Source organism: Suncus etruscus, chromosome 10 (assembly GCF_024139225.1).
Source record: "Suncus etruscus isolate mSunEtr1 chromosome 10, mSunEtr1.pri.cur, whole genome shotgun sequence".
Lineage (NCBI taxonomy): Eukaryota > Metazoa > Chordata > Mammalia > Eulipotyphla > Soricidae > Suncus > Suncus etruscus.
This window is the reverse complement of record NC_064857.1, coordinates 29,097,925-29,116,329: the sequence shown is the minus strand read 5'-3', so window position 1 is coordinate 29,116,329 and position 18,405 is coordinate 29,097,925. Positions and strand designations below refer to the sequence as shown.

The 18,405-nt window shown below is 38.5% G+C and overlaps 1 protein-coding gene and 1 non-coding gene across 2 annotated transcripts in view; one reads left to right on the top strand and one right to left on the bottom strand.

Moving 5' to 3' along the window:
* The window catches only part of SGK3 (serum/glucocorticoid regulated kinase family member 3), a 96,258-nt gene that overhangs the window by 70,881 nt on the left and 6,972 nt on the right, over nt 1-18,405 (top strand). The window contains 8 exon segments of the mRNA XM_049781859.1: nt 2,984-3,041; nt 4,923-5,006; nt 5,103-5,234; nt 9,915-10,027; nt 10,113-10,149; nt 11,207-11,293; nt 14,132-14,227; nt 17,020-17,175. Coding sequence (XP_049637816.1) covers nt 2,984-3,041; nt 4,923-5,006; nt 5,103-5,234; nt 9,915-10,027; nt 10,113-10,149; nt 11,207-11,293; nt 14,132-14,227; nt 17,020-17,175 — 763 coding nt within the window.
* LOC126021677 (U6 spliceosomal RNA) lies at nt 11,948-12,051 on the bottom strand. The gene has a single exon (XR_007500171.1). It is a non-coding gene; the product is annotated as a U6 spliceosomal RNA (small nuclear RNA).

The window sequence follows — 18,405 nt, the reverse complement described above, 5'->3', positions numbered from 1 at the left end:
TATTAAAAGCTATTAGGGCCTGGAGAGATAGCATGGAGGTGTAAGGCATTTGCCTACATGCAGGACAATGGTTCGAATCCTGGCATCCCATATGGTCCTCTGTGCCTGCCAGGAGCGATTTCTGAGCAGAGAATCAGGAGTGACCCCTGAGCACTTCCAGGTGTGACCCAAAAACCAAAAAAAAAAAAAGCGATTAAACTTTATTTTGCCAGTTTACATAGTCCCTTATTTATTTGAACATGGAAAGCTTTTTGAGGAACACCAGGAGTGGTAGATACTGACTTTATTTTGCATGCCAATTCCAGAAATTCATTAGATGTGTGTGAAACAACTCTTAAATTCTAAATTTAAATGATTTCAGGCCAGGGGCCAGAATGATAGTATAGTAGGTAGGGCATTCGCCTTACATGTGGCCAACCAGGCCAACCTCCACAACCCCTAGGGTTCTCTAAGCACAGCCAGGAGTGATTCCTGAGTATAGGAAAATCACCAGGTGTGGCGTCCTATACCACACCACCCACCAAAAAAAAAAAAAAAAAGAAAAAAAAAGAAAAGACAGAAAGAAAAGAAAAGAAAAGAAAAATTCCAAATCCTTTCTCAACTCAATTTGAAATAGTCCTAACAGATTGGTATTGATATGTGCCATGAATTGGACAAGTAAAGTGTTGTCCTTACTTGTAATCATCCTTTCTGGTTTCTCAAGTTAATTCTGAAGTATTTTCTTTTATCCTAGGACATGCCACTTCTACTCGTTTATGCTACCTGTACTCTTTTGGATTTTTTTAATGATGCATACAGGCAGATAAAAACAAATGGTTTGAGGATTGGATTCTGGGATACTTAAGGATCCTGAAACAATATTATAAGGTTGGGGAAGAATCAGTCAAGGAAACTTAAAGTAATTATAGGTCTGTTTGGATGTTTTTTGTTTTTTTGACGCTCAGGGGTTACCCCTGGCTATATGCTCAAAAATCGCCCCTGGTTTGGGGGAACCATATGGGACACTGGGGGATCGACTGAGGTCCGTCCTAGGCTAGTGCTTGTGAGGCAGATGCCTTAACCTCTAGCGCCCCTTCTCCAGCCCGTAATTGTAGTTTTTAAGAAGATTGGAAGAAAGGTCAGAACATGCTCCCTTGAAATCTAGTGAAAGAAGTTTATTAAGTGAGTAACCACCCCTGATAATCCTGCTGATAGAGCTCAAAATGTGAAGAATAAGAATTAACCCCTGGATTTGATAGCTATTGGTGACCTTTATACACAGCTTTCATAGTTTGGTGGGCAAAAGATTTTGGTAGAAATATGTACAGTAGAGAACTAGAGATGATTGCTGGTTTTTTTGATTGAAAAATTTTGTAACAAAGAACGATTTATAATGTAATTGCAAGAGGGACATTCTTTTCTGTCTCTAGCTTTAGAGTGGTAAGGCACAACACAGAACACACAAAAATGGAAATTTACTTGTAAATAGGATTCATCACTAAAAACAGCGAAGCCCTGAATAGCCTCTATTAGCCTGCTTATTATTCTGAGGCATTTGTATTTTTTAATATACCAATTATTTTAAAAACTATTTCTGGATCTCAGAATATATCATTAAAAAACATGATAGCTAATCCAAAGAGCAGGTTCTTGAGGAAGAAAAACATCTAAGTTTAGTTAAGTATTTATCACCCTAATCCTTTTCTTTTAATATTTAACCTAGTTCTGGTGTTACTTTCATGTTTTAATTATTTACATCTTTCTGTAATGAATTGAATGAATTTTAAATGTAAGTGGAGCTATTCCCTCTCGGAGGAAACAGTTCTTAATGAATATTTGGACTACTTTTATTTATTATTTTTTTTGTTTTGGACACACCCGGTGATCCTCAAGAGTTACTCATGACTGCACTCAGGAATCATTCCAGGTGCTCAGGACCTATGGGATACTGGAGAACAAACCTGAGTCAGACATGTGCAAGGAAGCATTTATCTACTGTACTGTACTGTACTGTCTCTCTAGCCCCTCTTATAAATACTTAAACTCAACTTTCTACTGCTGTGTGTTTTTACCTACCTCTATGTAGCCAATGCTGATTTTACATAGCAGGTTAATATAAATAAAAGTATAGTCTTAGTATTCTCTTTGACTTCTTTATTTTTGGCTTCTCTACATTCCCATATATGAGAACAATCAAAAATGTTTTTATCTGTAATATAACAAATTGAAATACATGAAAAACTCTGCAATTCCTTAATTTCACCTGAAATTTTCTTAGTTATATTGTGTGTACTAGATAAAAATTCTTTCTGTATGTTTTAGCCAATCACTATCATTTCAGAAGACTTATTTTTTGCAATGGGTCATTAGTCTATATGGTTATTCAGTTCCCTCATTGACAGTTAACTAAGGCTTATGGTTAACATATTTGGTTTATATAGAAGCTCTGTTCAGTTCACAGCTAATTTGGTTATAGATGTGTGATTATATTTATATTCACACACATAACTCTTTATTCCAAAGAGACTGTTATTAAAGTCCCTCTTTAGCAGAACCTAACAAGACTGAAAAAAGGTTATAAAATGCCTTATTTAGTCAGAAAGTATATCTTGATAACTGCTTATTGTTACCTATTTTATATTAAAGATGAGTGAGGCAAACTGCTAATGTGAAAGCTGGAATCATGCTGAAATAGTTTATATCCAATTTTTATTTAAGAATGATATACTATGGGGCCGGGCAGTGGTGCTAGAGGTAAGGTGTCTGCCTTGCCTGCGCTAGCCTTGGACAGACTGCGGTTCGATCCCCCGGTGTCCCATATGGTCTCCCAAGCCAGGAGCGACTTCTGAGCACATAGCCAGGAGTAACCCCTGAGCGTCACAGGGTGTGGCCCAAAAACCAAAAAAAAAAAAAAAAAAAAAGAATGATATACTAAAAATGTTCAGAAGTTAATATCTTTCCAATTTCTAGAGCACTAATTCTTGTCACTATTCATTTTTTTCAGTGCTAAACCAACAGACTTTGATTTCTTAAAAGTTATTGGAAAAGGCAGCTTTGGCAAGGTAAGAGCGAAGAAATGACTACTAGAAGAATTTATATTTGATGCTTGATATATAGAGACTACTGGAATTGTTGGTATGCATATATGGAATTAAGGTGTTTACTTTTGAAATACTGATAATATTTGGTGAGAAAAGGCATCTACTCAAATTATTACATAAAATTTATATGTTTACCAGGCACTTGTTACACACACAGCATTCTGGACCCTACGTCCCTTTTTAGATTTCCTCTTTAATTTTTCTTAGTTATGATTTTATGGTACTTTATGGACATTTATACATCTTTCGTAGTTCCTTTTTATGCTATTAAAAAGTTATTCATTATTGGAGCTGAATATAAGCATTGACACTAACACCTTCTACTTCTAGTTCTATTTTCAGTAGAAATATGTATACATATGTACTAGAAAAGGTATAAGCCTCAGGCATCATTTAGGGAGAAGAGATTGAGCCACACCTGGTAGTGCTTAGTGTTGATGGTGTCCCTCAGGAGAATATGCGTTTTTGGGGATTGAACCCAGGTCTCATCATGCAAAACATGCACCCTTTGATCCATCTTTCTGGCTTATAGTAGTATTTCTGATTACAGAAAATGATTAACCGTCTAATTGTATACAGAAAAATATATAAATTGTAATATCATATACTGTAGTACAAGTACACTGAAAATACGAACAATAACTATGACAACATGATAAATATTGCATGCTTTAAAATGAAAGAAGTAAAAAAATATAAAATAAAATGAAAAGTTAGATTGCTTTATATAATTCTAACTACATAAAATTGAAAAAAACGGTAGTTTATCAGTTTTATTGCAGATAGAAATAGTGTTTACCTTTATGGAAGATGAGTATGAGTGTATCTAGAATGGGGCAAAAAAAGGGAAAAAAGAGTTTTAAGAAGGAAAATGCTTAACTGAGTCTAAACAGATGAATGAGAAAGGGAATAAATACTTAAAATTGAGCACTGGACATTTTCACACTGAAGTTTTTTTCTTTTAAATAAATCTTACTCTACTACATTTAATGCTCTTTGCTCTTTTTGCATATTTTACATTTTTCTCCTCCTCTCCCCTTTGTTGTTGTTATGACTAGTGGTCACATACACACCTAGCTCTGACACTTGAACCTTTTTTTGCTTGTAGTGTTCTTTTTTTTTTTTTTTTGGTTTTTGGGCCACACCCGTTTGATGCTCAGGGGTTACTCCTGGCTATGTGCTCAGAAATCGCCCCTGGCTTGGGGGGACCATATGGGACGCCGGGGATCGAACCGAGGTCCTTCCTTGGCTAGCGCTTGCAAGGCAGACACCTTACCTCCAGCGCCACCTACCCAGCCCCGCTTGTAGTGTTCTTACTGGGGTCACACTTCTTGACCATGGCACTGTGACATCTTTTATGTTGGTACTGAGGGTTGCATTCTTTTTTTAGTTTTTGGGTCACACCCAGCAGCGCTCAGAGGTTACTCCTAGCTGTATGCTCAGAAATCACTCCTGGCAAACTCAGAGGACCATATGGGATGCTGGGATTCGAACCACCGTCCTTCTGCACGCAAGGCAAATGCCCTACCTCCATGCTATCTCTTTAGCCTTAGGGTTGCAGTCTGAGCTGCAGTGCCCATACAACCAGAAATTACTTGTGGCATCAGAGATTACAGATAGCAGAGCTGCCAATCAGAAAGAGTAGTACTGTCAGGATCCCGTTTGGTGTGTTTAGTGAAACTGGGAATTAAACTTAACTGCCTTTTTGTAGCTAGACCTGCAATGTTACACTGAGATATTTCCCTAGGACTTTGTTTTACAAAATAAAAATATCAATTTATTCACAAGTGAACTATTCCTATGTAAATGCAAATTTCTAATAGTACACATAATCCTTAACAGGTTCTTCTTGCAAAACGGAAACTGGATGGGAAATATTATGCAGTTAAAGTGTTACAGAAAAAGATAGTTCTCAACAGAAAAGAGGTAAAACAAATGTCTCTGTTTCTTCTACATTTATTTTTCAGCAGTATTATTCTATATATAAAACACTAACTGATTCTTTACTCTTTTACTTAACAGCAAAAACATATTATGGCTGAACGTAATGTGCTCTTGAAAAATGTGAAACACCCATTTTTGGTTGGATTACATTATTCTTTCCAAACAACTGAAAAGCTTTATTTTGTTCTGGATTTTGTAAATGGAGGGGAGGTGAGTTTTATAATGAGTTTATTAATATGTGTGATAAAGAATAATTTGAAAGTTTTTCATAAAAATCTCTGGGTTATTAGGTACCAATAACTATTGATTGAGTAGCAGCAATATTCAAAATGCTGGTGAAACCTAGTAAAAGGTATGGAAAAGTGTAACAGTTTTTAAACAGCTTATGGTGTAGGTGAAAAGGTTCATAGAATAACCTAGACAGGAAGTTACTGACTCTGTTACCTCTATTTTATAAATGGAATTTTGTCAGTGAGTTTTATAGCAAGGGTGAAATTATAATGAACATGATTTTTAATTCAGATAATTTAGATAACTATTATTTCACTGGTTTCACTGTCACTAAAGGGTAACTAGTAGTTACCCTCGCCATTTCATTATCTAAAATATGCAGACCTAGCCTAAGTGATAGTACAGTGAGTATGGTGCTTGATTTGCAATGGCCAACCTAAATTCAGTTCCCACCACCATATATGGTTCCCTAGCCTCAGAAGGTATGAGAGCACAGCCAGGATTAAGCCCTACACACTGATGCATGAGGCATCAAAACAAAACAAAACTATATATATAAACTATATATACTATATATATGCAGACTATTAATCATAAGGGTTAGTTTTTCTTTTTTTCCATTTTAATGATAGTTTATTTCACTCTGTAAAGGTTTTTAGTTTGATATAATGCATTTTTCTTATTTTTAGTTTTTGTTTTTATTTATTTATTTTTGGCTTTTGGGTCACACCCAGCAGCACTCAGGTGTTACTCTTGGCTCTACGCTCAGAAATTACTCTTGGTAGGCTTAGGGGGAACCACATGGGATGCCAGGATTTGAACCACCATCCTTCTGCATGCAAGGCAAATGCCCTACCTCCATGCTCTCTCTCCCGCCCTAGTTTTTGTTTTTAAATTAAACACTATAGATACAGATTGAACAATCTGTATTATATACTACAGGGTTTTTTTCCCACAGATAAAATTGTTCATTATTGAGTTACAGTCATGCAGTGTACAACCTTCACCAGTGAGCATTTCCCACTACCATTGTCAGCAGTTTTCCTCTCACCCTTCTTGATATCCTCTTCCCTCCCACCCACCCTGCCCCACATAAGTCTGGGTCAAGCAGTTTACTTATCTCTTCCCTCTATCTCCCCCATCTCTTTTTTGACACTGTGGTTTGCATTAATGTTAATGAAAGGGTGCCATGCATATCCCTTTTATAGTAGAACTTGCTCTACTTTTAGCTGCACTACCCATCTTCTGTTGACAAGATTCCTGTCATGGACTGGTCCTCCTCATACTCATTTCTATTGTCTTTGGATATCATCCCATGCCGTTTTTTATTTCTTATATACCACAGTTAAGTGAGACTATTCTGTTTTTATTCCTCTCTCTCTGACTCATTTCACTCAACAATGTACTCTCCGTGGCCATCCCATGTATAAGCAAATTTCATGACTTGATTTTCCTAACTGCTGTAAGTATTTTACTGTAGATGTACCAGTTTCTTTAGTCACTCATCTATTTTCAGGTACCTGGGTTGTTTCCAGATTCTGGCTATTGTAAACAGCTCTGCAATAAACATACGAGTGCAGAGAACATTTTTGTATTGTATTTTTGTGTTCTTAGGGTATATCCCGAGGAGTGGTATTGCTAGATCATAAGGAAGCCCAATTTCTAGTTTTTAAGGAATATCTATTGTTTTCTAGAAAGGCAAGACTAGACTGCATTCCATCAACAGTGAATGAGCTCCTTTTTCCCAATTTTATGCCAGTACTGGTTGTTTTTATTCTTGTGTGCTATGTGCCAGTCTGTGGTGCAAGATGATATTTCATTGCTGTTTTGATTTGTATCTCCCTGATGATTAGTGATGTGGAGCATTCATTTTTTCATATGCCTTTTGGCTATCTGTATTTTTTGTTTTGTTGTGTTTTTGGGTCACACCCAGCAGTACTCAGGGTTTACTCCTGGCTCTATGCTCAGAAATCGCTCCTGATAGTCTCAGGGGACCATATAGGATGCCGGGATTCGAACCACCATCCTTCTGCATGCAAGGCAAACACCTTACCTCCATGCTATCTCTCGGGCCCTGGCCATCTGTATTTCTTTTTTTTTTTTTTTCTTTTGGGTTTTGGCCCATACCCGGCGATGCTCAGGGGTTACTCCTGGCTATCTGCTCAGAAATAGCTCCTGGCAGGCACAGGGGACCAAATGGGACACCGGGATTTGAACCAATCACCTTTGGTTCTGGATCGGCTGCTTGCAAGGCAAACGCCGTTGTGCTATCTCTCCGGGCCCTGTATTTCTTTTTTTGAGGAAATGACTGTTCACTTTTCCCCATTTTTTATAGGATTAGTTTTTTTTTTTGCTAAGTTCTATCAGTACCTCATATATCTAAAATATTAGCCATTTCTCAGATGGGTATCTGGTGAATAGTTCCTCCCATTCCATGGTTCACCTTTGTATTCTAGTTACTGTTTCCTTTGAGGTGCAGAAGTTTCTCAGTTTAATGTAGTCCGTTATAAAGATTTTTGTGGAAAAGTTAATTTGGAAATGCTTTTTATATCACCTTGGTGATTGAATAACATTTTTTGCTGACTTACAGTACATTTCAGTGTGTTAAAAGACTTTAGGAAGTGTTGCTTTAAATAAAACCAGGATGTTTAAAAATAAAATTTACGCGGTTCCATCCCCCGGCGTCCCATATGGTCCCCCCAAGCCAGGGGCGATTTCTGAGCACATAGCCAGGAGCAACCCCTGAGCGTCAAACGGGTGTGGCCCAAAAACCAAAAAAAAAAAAAAAATTTATCAGGCCCGAGTGGTGGCTCAAGCAGTAGGGTGTTTGCCTTGCAGGCACTGACATAGGACGGACCGTGCAATCCCTCGGCATTCCAAATGGTCCCCCAAGCCAGGAGCAATTTCTGAGCACATAGTCAGGAGTAACCCCTGAACGTCACCAGGTGTGCCCCCCCCCCCAAAAAAAAACCAATAAATTATTTTTAATCATGCAGTCTCCCATTTTTATTCAAAGCTAATCTATTGATAATATGTTGTGTTTTTGTTTGGGGGCCACACCCAGAGGCGCTCAGGGGTTATTTCTGGCTCGGTGCTCAGAAATCTCTCCTGGCAGGCACAGGGGATCATATAGTATGCTGGGATTCAAACCACCGTCTGTCCTGGGTCTCCTGCTTGCAAGGCAAATGCCCTACCTCTGTGCTATCTCTCTGGCACTGTATTGATACCTTTTTAATCAAATCACCTTGGAATACATTTTGGAAAATGCTATTATGATAATGGTCATGGTAATAGCTAATGATGATAATCATTATAGTAATAACTTAACATGTAGACAGTCTAATCTCCACAACTCATCACCCTTGTTTCTCCACTTCTAAATCCTCATACCTTTCTTATTTATTCTTTGACTTATAAATGTATCCAGAATAATTTTTTTGTCTTGCCTCTGTGTTCAGCCCTTCACATGCTTCCCTCAGAAATGCATGACTTATATAGTGTCATAGCACTAACAGGGAACTTTTTTCCCCCTATTCCTAAGAACATAGGAAAGAAGGAAAAAAGTTTGTCATCCATACAGTAATCTACTTTACCACAGAATAAAGGAACTAGAAAGAAGGACAATTTCCGCTATTCTGCAAACCTGAAAGATGATCTTAGATTATTTGGGAGAAGGTCATAAAAAGAATCACTGTCACCTCTCTCCACCTCAAACAAAGATGCCTAAACACTCCCCAGTGTTCTGAGAGCCAGATCAATAGTAGAGTCATGATTGCGTTTATTTTGCGTGCAGCTGATCCAGATTTGATCTCCATCAGTCCATATGGTCCCCAAACCCCCTGTGAGTGATCTCTGAGCTTAGAGCCAGAAGTAAGCCCTGAGCACCGCTGGGTGTGACCCCAAAACCAAAAAGCCCACTCCCTGAGGAGGCAGTATTATGTATTTTCCTAGACACTGTTTCCAGTATGTAGATGAGAGGAGAAAGAGAGAAAAAGGAAGCTGAGTTCTCCAAAGGCAGAGAGCTCCCTGGTACTAAAGTATGAACTTTAATCCCAGCATTAAAGTTTGGAAATATAAAAGCACTAATTTCAAGAGGGGAGATGTGGGCAAACTTTTCTGTATATTGGCTGCCTCATTCATTTTCTACCTCAAAATAGTGAGATGGAAGAGTCAGAGCTATAGCACAGCGGTACGGTGTTTGCCTTGCACATGGCCGATCCCCTGCCAAGTGCGATTTCTGAGTGCATAGCCAGGAGTAATCCCTGAGCATCACTGGGTGTGGCCCAAATCCAAAAAAAAAGAATCAGCCTTTGCTTAGTTCCAGCTGATTATCACCAGTGATTGTGTTTAGCTTTTTTATTTTTTCCAGAAGAAATCCAAATTATCAGAGTTTTTATTTAGTTACTGTTCAGTTGTGGTACGGGGGCCTTAATGCAGTGACCATATGGCACCATGATCACTCTCAGCAAACACTAGTTCATCTGGTCAGGATGGTTCAATTTTAGTGCCTCGTACTGTAGCACTTGGCTCAGGTCAATCAGTACCAGGCCACCCTGGAGAGGCGGGGGCATCAATGATGTTTTTATATTTATAGGAATATTTGTTTTTAATTTCTCTGTGAATTGCTCAAATGATCATATCCCCTCCCCCATTTTACAGCTGTTTTTTCACTTACAAAGAGAACGGTCCTTTCCTGAACATAGAGCTAGATTTTATGCTGCTGAAATTGCCAGTGCTCTGGGTTACTTGCACTCCATCAAAATAGTGTACAGGTAAATGTTCTAAGTGCCACTTGTAAAAATGTCTTTAATCGTTTATTTCATTTAATCACTTTTACTTTTTTTTTTAATTTGATAGAGACTTGAAACCAGAAAATATACTTTTGGATTCTGTAGTAAGTATTAACTCATGATTCTTAACTACTAGTTATCAGTGTATATTATTGTTAGACTTGGAGGGGGGAGTCAATTTCTAAGGTTCCACATTGAAATATTATATTTATATAGCATTCCTGCCTGAAAAGATAAGACATTAGTCATAGAGAACATAAGGTGAATTCCAGAAGCCAGGGACTCAACAGAATGGAGATGTGCAAAATTGGATGATAGTATGAACTTATGTAGTATGAATTTATGTAGTGATGGACATTTACATTGATTGTATAGACCAATTCATATGTTTCTATTGCAAATACAAATGTGTTCTTGTAAAAATAATAATGAAAACTGATGATTTGTGGCTGGAGAGAAATAGCACAGTGGTAAGGCATTTGCCTTGCATGCTACTGACTGGGACAGACCCAGTTCCATTCCCAGCATCCCATGTGGTCCCCCAGCCTGCCAGGGGCGATTTTTGAGTGCAGAGTCAGGAGTAACCCCTGAGCACTGCCGGGTGTGGCCCAAAGCCCAATCAATTAATAAACAAACAACTCTAAAAAAAACTTATGATTTATAGTCTAGTTAACATTGAGTTTTTTGTTTTGTGTTGTGTTTTTGTTTGGTTTGGGTTTTTTTTTTTTTTTTTTTGCCACACTTGGCTGAGCCTCAGGGATTACTACTGTCTCTGTGTTCAGAAGTCACTCCTGACAGGCTTGGGTAACCGTATGGGATGCCTCGGAACAAACCTGGGTCCGTCCCATGTTGGCCATGTGCAGGGCAAATGCCCTACTGCTGTGCTATCGCTCCGGACCCATAGTTATTTTTGTACCATATCTTTTAAAAATAATTGTTAGGGTCAGAGAAATAACACTGTTGATGTGCTTTGTTCTGTTTGATCCCCTGCACCAAATAGTCATCAAGCACCACCAGACATGACCCTTAAGTACAGAGGCAGGAATATCCCGAGCATCTGAAGGAGAGTGACTCATAAACAGAAAAATAAATGTGAATAAATTAAAATTGTCAATATATTTTCATGCTTTGTTTCATCTTACTACTCCTGATTTTTGTCAGGGACATGTTGTCTTAACAGACTTTGGACTTTGTAAAGAAGGAATTGCTATATCTGATACTACAACAACATTTTGTGGGACCCCAGAGGTAAGAAGTATTCTCTTTTGACATTCACATAATCATATTTAAGTATGAATCAGAACCAAAATTTAGAATCATAAAAGTTAAAAATTGTTTCCATTTCTAGCTCTTTATAGATATTTGATTATCATTCCTCTTATTTTTTTGTTCATCATTTATTTTTAATTATCTTTATTTAAACACCTTGATTACAAATATGATTGTAGTTGTATGATAACAGTCATATAAAGAACACCCCCTTCACCAGTGCAAGATTCCCACCACCAATATCCCAGATCTCCCTCCTCTCCACCCCACCCACACCTGTACTCAAGACAGGCTTTCTATTTCCCTTATTCATCTTATTTATAGCTAATGATTTATGCTTTTAACTGTGATTGTAAAACTAGAAATCTTTTGACAAATTCAATTAAATTTACCTAAATTTTTTAATACTGCAGTATATCTTTGACTTTTTTTTTTTAAATATGGAATGCGGGGCTGGAAAGATAGCACAGTGGGCATTTGCCTTGCAAGCAGCCAATCCAGGACCTAAAGTGGTTGGTTCGAATCCCGGCGTCCCATATGGTCCCCCATGCCTGCCAGGAGTTATTTCTAAGCAGTAGTCAGGAGTAACCCCTGAGCGCTGCCAGGTGTTGGCCCCCCCCCCCCCCAAAATATATATATAGGGAACGCTTCATGAATTTGCGTGTCATCCTTGTGCAGGGTCCATGCTAATCTTTGTATCATTCCAATTTTAGTATCTGTGCTACCGAAGCGAGCACTATCTTTAACTTTTTAAAGCATTTGATTATACCTCAAATCCTTAAAAAATACACAGATACATGGGAGATAGTTCAATTATATAGGTTTCTCATTGTCATGATATGATCCTCTGAGCACCTCCAGGAGCTACCCTGAAGCACTAAACTGGAAGTAGTCCTGGAGCATCACAGGGTGTGACCTAAAAAGAAAGGAAATTTTTAAAAGTCAGTGATGAAAATATGATAAAATTTATTTTGGGGCCGGGCGGTGGCGCTAAAGGTAAGGTGCCTGCCTTGCCTGCGCTAGCCTAGGACAGACCGCGGTTCGATCCCCCGGTGTCCCATATGGTCCCCCAAGCCAGGAGCAACTTCTGAGCACATAGCCAGGAGTAACCCCTGAGCATTACCGGGTGTGGCCCAAAAACCAAAAAAAAAAAAAAAAATTTATTTTGTGATATCATAACTCTAAATATACTAAATATATTAAAAACTGCACTTGAAATGAGTGAATTATGTTATAGTAAATAATAAAGTTTATTTTTCATGATCCAAAGGAAATATGGCAAAGGGTAAATATTGACATTGTCCAGACTGGAGTCATACTATAGCAGGAAGGGCACTCTCTCACGTGACCAACCCAAGTTAGCTTAGTACCCCATATAGTCCCCAAGGCCTGCTGGGAATGAACTCTAAACTTAGAGCCAGGAGTAAGCCTGGAGCATAACTAGGTGTGGCCCAAATCCAAAATGATAATAATTTAAATAACATAAAATAAGTTTTTATAGTTTTAGTGTGGAAATTGATCCTTAATCCTCATACATGGGAAGCAGACTAACACTGCTGCAGCTATAGGTCTAATGTTTATATATATAGGCAGCAGCTTTGTTTGATTTATATAGGGAGATTAAATTCTCATTTTTTATTTTATTTTTTTGTTGTTGTTTTTGGGTTTTTTTGTTTGTTTTGTTTTTTGGTGTTTGGGTCACACCCAGAAGCACTCAGGAGTTACTCCTGGCTCTACGATCAGGAATTGATCCTGGCAGGCTTGGGGGGTACCATATGGGGTGCCGGGCTTCGAACCACTGACCCCTGCAGACAAGGCAAACGCTTTACCTCCATGCTATCTTTCCAGCCTCAAATTCACATTTTTTAACCTAAAAATTAAACCAGTGTATATATATAAAATTGTAATTAGTTTATTTTTTTACAAATTAAAATATTAGTAGGCAGATTTAATTTCTTACTCACTTTTTCTAAATAATATTTTCTAGAATTGCTATTGCAGTTATATTGTTTTGTGGGCCATACTTGGTACTCAGGAGCTATGCCAGGCCTTGTTCCCAGTATGTAGAGAAGGGGAGAAAAAAATCACACAAACCTATCATAAAACTCCTGTTTGCAAAACTCTTTGAGCTGTCTTTCTGTCTCAGTATTGTAATTCTTAAAATTGCAGTTAATTTACTAAAAAATGATATTTGGATACTAGTGATACATTAAGACTTTTAGGAGCCAGGTAGGAACCTAGAACACTAGGACCGGACTGCATGTCTTATGTGCAGAGCGTCCAAGTTTAATTCCAGCTCTGGCTGTCCTCCTCCACATGTAACCACTACCACATTTTGGTGATCCTGGTAGCCCTCAGCTGATAGGCCCTAACAGAACCGTCTGCCTAGGTGGCCAAGTAAGGCCAATAGTAGCCTTGTACCTGAGCACTGTTTGGCAGCAGCCCCCCCCCCCCAAGTAATTTTTCCATGCAGTAAGGATGAATAATATCCATAGAATTCATAGATTAACCTTGTAAAAGATTTCCTCCACAAACTACCTATTTACAGTAATACTTTACCTATTACAGACTTCATTTATTTTCTCTGCTTTGACTTAATTATTTCACAGTTCTGAGGGAAATACTTGAGTGTGTTTAAGTACCTCACATTAGCTTCTGAAAAGCTCTGCTGTCCAAGAACTCCTGATGTAGGATAATAAAATCTAATTGAAAAATTTAGATCTCCTAGGTATGATTATGCTATTGTGGCAATGCTGGGGATGATTTGTAAATTTTGTCTTGAGCTATTTGAATTTCTCTAATAATATTTTTTTATAGTACCTTGCACCTGAAGTAATCAAAAAGCAGCCCTATGACAATACTGTAGATTGGTGGTGCCTTGGCGCTGTTCTGTATGAAATGCTCTATGGATTGGTATGTTTTTTTTTAACCTTTCATTATTATACCAAATAAAGACTTGTTCTATTTTTCCTTAATAACCTCATAGATAATTAACAGAGTAGTAATAACATGCATGGTTAAGTCTAAAAATTAGGGATTGTACAAAAATTAAAATGCTTTCCTTTGTTATTAATTTTTATTACTTTATTTTTATATACTAATCACTGCTTCTTGTATTGGTCCCACTTGCATATTTCAGAAAAATATATCTATTCTTTTTGTTCTGCTTTTATTCTTGTGTGTAGAAACCACACCCAGAATGCTCAGGGGAATGTAGTGCCAGATTCAAACTCAGGGACTTACTCAATGCTAAGCTTGAGCTACATAGTTGGCACTGAGATACCTCATCTTAACATTAAAATATCATCAATTTAATTTTTAGGGGTCAGAGTGATAGTACAGCATGTATCATGTAGCCTACCTGGTTATCATTGCCAGCATCACCCTATATAGGCCCCAGACACCTTCTTAGAGTGATCCCTGGACTCAGCCCTAAATAAAAGATTAATGTTTATTTGTTTTGGTTTGGTTTTAGTTTTGGTTTTGGGTCACACCCGGCGGTGCTCAGGAGTTACTCCTGGCTCTGTGGTCAGAAATCACTCCTGGCAGGCACGGGGGACCATATGGGATGCCGGGATTTGAACGACAATCTGGCCTGGATCAGCTGAGTGCAAGGCAAAAGCCTTACCACTGTGCTATCTCGTTAGCCCAAACAATTAATATTTAATGTTAGTATTTTGATGATAATTAATTTTTAACAATCTCATTAATTATCATTCTGCCCAATTGTGTGTCTTAATTTACTTACACATGAAGGAAGAGAAAGAAAAATACAATCTGCTCTAGAGTAAAATAAAGGCAAAGAGAAGGCATGTTTTCAAGGGATAATACAGACTGGAAAGAGCAAATTTATTCTGCCCAATTTTAAAAAGATAGAAAGGAAAATGATTTTTTTTCAATAGATACTTTTTTGGTTTTGCCTTATCTCCTTTTAATTTTTTTTGTTTGTTTTTTGTTTTTGGCCACACCTGGTAATGCTCAGGGATTACTCCCGGCTATGTGCTCAAAAATCACTCCTGGCTTGGGGGTCCATATGGAAATCCGAGGATCAAACTGCTGTCTGTCCTAGGCTAGCATGTGCAAGACGGACGCTTTATGCCCTGCGCCAGTGCTCTGGCCCCATTATCTCCTTTTTCCCCAAAAAATAATATGATTAGTATGCTGGTAATCTGCCTTTTTCTATCAATGGTAGCCATTCTGGTCATCGTAAATAGACCACTTCTTGAAGATTTTATTGAAAGTAAGGGACGTTTACTATGTAATCATTTTTCCCAGTTTTTATTAGCTTTGCAGTAACAGAAGGCTATCCAGGTCTTCTGCTTTATCTGAGTGTTTTCTGACATTGAGTTAATTAATATCATACCAGCCTAAAGCAAACATTTCTGTCATTTTAGTAAATTTGCATGTTCTTATGGGAATATTGCTTATTTTTCTTTAGGCTTTCAAAAATATTTAGAATATAATTTTCTCATTCCCTCTGTGGTTCCATGAGTAGAGTGTTCATCAGCATTGTTCTTGAGTTAACTGTTCATCCCCTGTGCTGTGCCTCAACTTTTGAGTCAACCTCCACATCAGCTGAGTCAGAGCTAGGACTTGGTTTTTGCATTTTGTGGGAATTTTTCTCCCTGAAATCAGAAAAGCTGTCAATAAAATTTAAACATGTACCTATTGTCTCATTTTACTAACATTGGTGTTTTGTTTCTTAATCCATTCTTTTGATTTGGAGCCACAACTGGCAATGCTCATGAGTTGCTATAGGCTCTGAACTTCGAGATCACTTCTGGCAGTGCTTGGGAACCTTGTGGGATTCTGGGGATCGAATCTAGGTCAAAAGTGTACAAGGCAAGCCCCCTACCTGCTGTAGTCTCTAGTATATTGCCAACTTTGAGGGGTAGAATTTCCGAGATAACCAATGTTCTTGACTATTACTTGGTTCTTGAAAGATCAAGTTTTCTGATTATAACCACTTTGCTTCAATTTCAAATGCTAAGCATTTGTCGTCCTGCTAGTTCCGTGTTCGAAGACCTTGCTTCCTTAATAAGGTTTACATCAGCTGCTTAAATATAAATGCAGATTTTATTTTGTGTGTATTTGTGATGTTGGGGTTGAATCTGTCTCACATGTTAAGACATATGCTCTGCCACTGAACCATATCCTATAACTCCATTCCTAGAAATCTCTCTTGTAATCAGCTTATTCCTAATTCTTTGGAAGATAATATTTGATTTGGCATGAATTTATCTTTCTAGTAATTTGCCAATGATGAGAATGGTTCTCTAAAACAGATACTATTTTAAGTTTTTATACAGTTGACACCCATTTATAAAATCCTATTGAACAAATCGGACCTAATTCCTTTAGTAAACTTGGATTATGCTCTGTGGTAACACTGGATTTTAAAAATTCTTTATATCAAAGTCCCTCTGCAGAGAATCACAAACCCAGGGAGGTCTGAGCATTTTTCTTCAAGCTCCCAGGTCCAGTCTGCTCCATGTAGATCAAAGCCAAAACTAGGGGCCAGAGTTAAAGCACTTTGCCTTACATGTGGCTGACATGTTTTCATGCTCGGCACCGCATTTGTTTTCTTGAGCACCACCAAGTGTTGCCCAAAAAGAAAAAAAAATGACAGATCCAAAGCCAACTATTTTTAACGCTATTTCAAATTATTCAGTAAGCACTAATGTTATTTTTCTTTATTTAAATAGCCTCCTTTTTATTGCCGAGATGTTGCTGAAATGTATGACAATATTCTCCACAAGCCCTTAAGTCTGAGGCCAGGCGTGAGCCTCACAGCATGGTCGATTCTGGAAGAACTCCTGGAAAAAAACAGGCAAAATCGACTTGGTGCCAAAGAAGACTTTGTATGTTCATCTTTCTTAGTACCCTCTCTATTCAGACTCATTTGAAAAAGCACCGAGATTCTTGTCTTATGATAATTTAATGGGAGAATACTGCTCATAAGAAAAGTACCAAGAGGGTCAGAGAAATAATACGGGGGTTAAAGTACTTACTATACACAGGGCAGAATCTTGATTCAATTCCAAGCTCCACATATGGCCCCCTGAGCACTGCTGGGTATGACCCAAACACCCACCTCCAAAAGAATAAAGCAAAATAAAACATGTGGGTGGGGCTGGGGATGGGTGTAGTGAATGGAACTGTGGCCAGAGAGTTAATACAAAGATTAAGACACTTGCTTTTGGGGGCCCGGAGAGATAGCACAGTGGCGTTTGCCTTGAAAGCAGCCAATTCAGGACCAAAGGTGGTTGGTTCGAATCCCGGTGTCCCATATGGCCCCCCGTGCCTGCCAGGAGCTATTTCTGAGCAGACAGCCAGGAGTCACCCCTGAGCACCGCCGGGTGTGGCCCAAAAACCAAAAAAAAAAAAAAAAGACACTTGCTTTTGGACTGTGAAGCAGTGCTGGGGATCAGGCTGAGTTTCATAAAGCAGAAGCTCTACTAGTGTGCAATACACACACCCTTATTTTCAAATTTTCATTTCATTTGTAAGAATTCTCTTGTCCCTGCCTTTTTAAAAAATAGTAAACAGGGGCCGGGCGGTGGCGCAAGAGGTAAGGTGCCTGCCTTGCCTGCGCTAGCCGTGGACGGACCACAGTTCGATCCCCCGGCGTCCCATATGGTCCCCCAAGCCAGGAGCAACTTCTGAGCGCATAGCCAGGAGTAACCCCTGAGCGTTACCGGGTGTGGCCCAAAAACCAAAAAAAAAAAAAAAATAGTAAACAGTTGGAGCTGGAGAGATAGCACCAGCAGCATTTGCCTTGCAGGCAGCCGTCCCAGGACCAAAGGTAGTTGGTTCAAATCCTGGCGCCCCATATGGTCCCCCATGCCTGCCAGGAGCTATTTCTGAGCAGATAGCCAGGAGTAACTCCTGAGCACCGCTGGGTGTGGGCCAAAAACCAAAAAAAAAAAAAGTAAGCAATTTTTGATTTCCAAAGTCATTTTATTTAACAAAATTAATTGTAAATCATTTTATTTAACAAACGTAAATATATCTGGGCCCGGAGAGATAGCACAGCGGCATTTGCCTTGCAAGCAGCCGATCCAGGACCAAAGGTGGTTGGTTCGAATCCC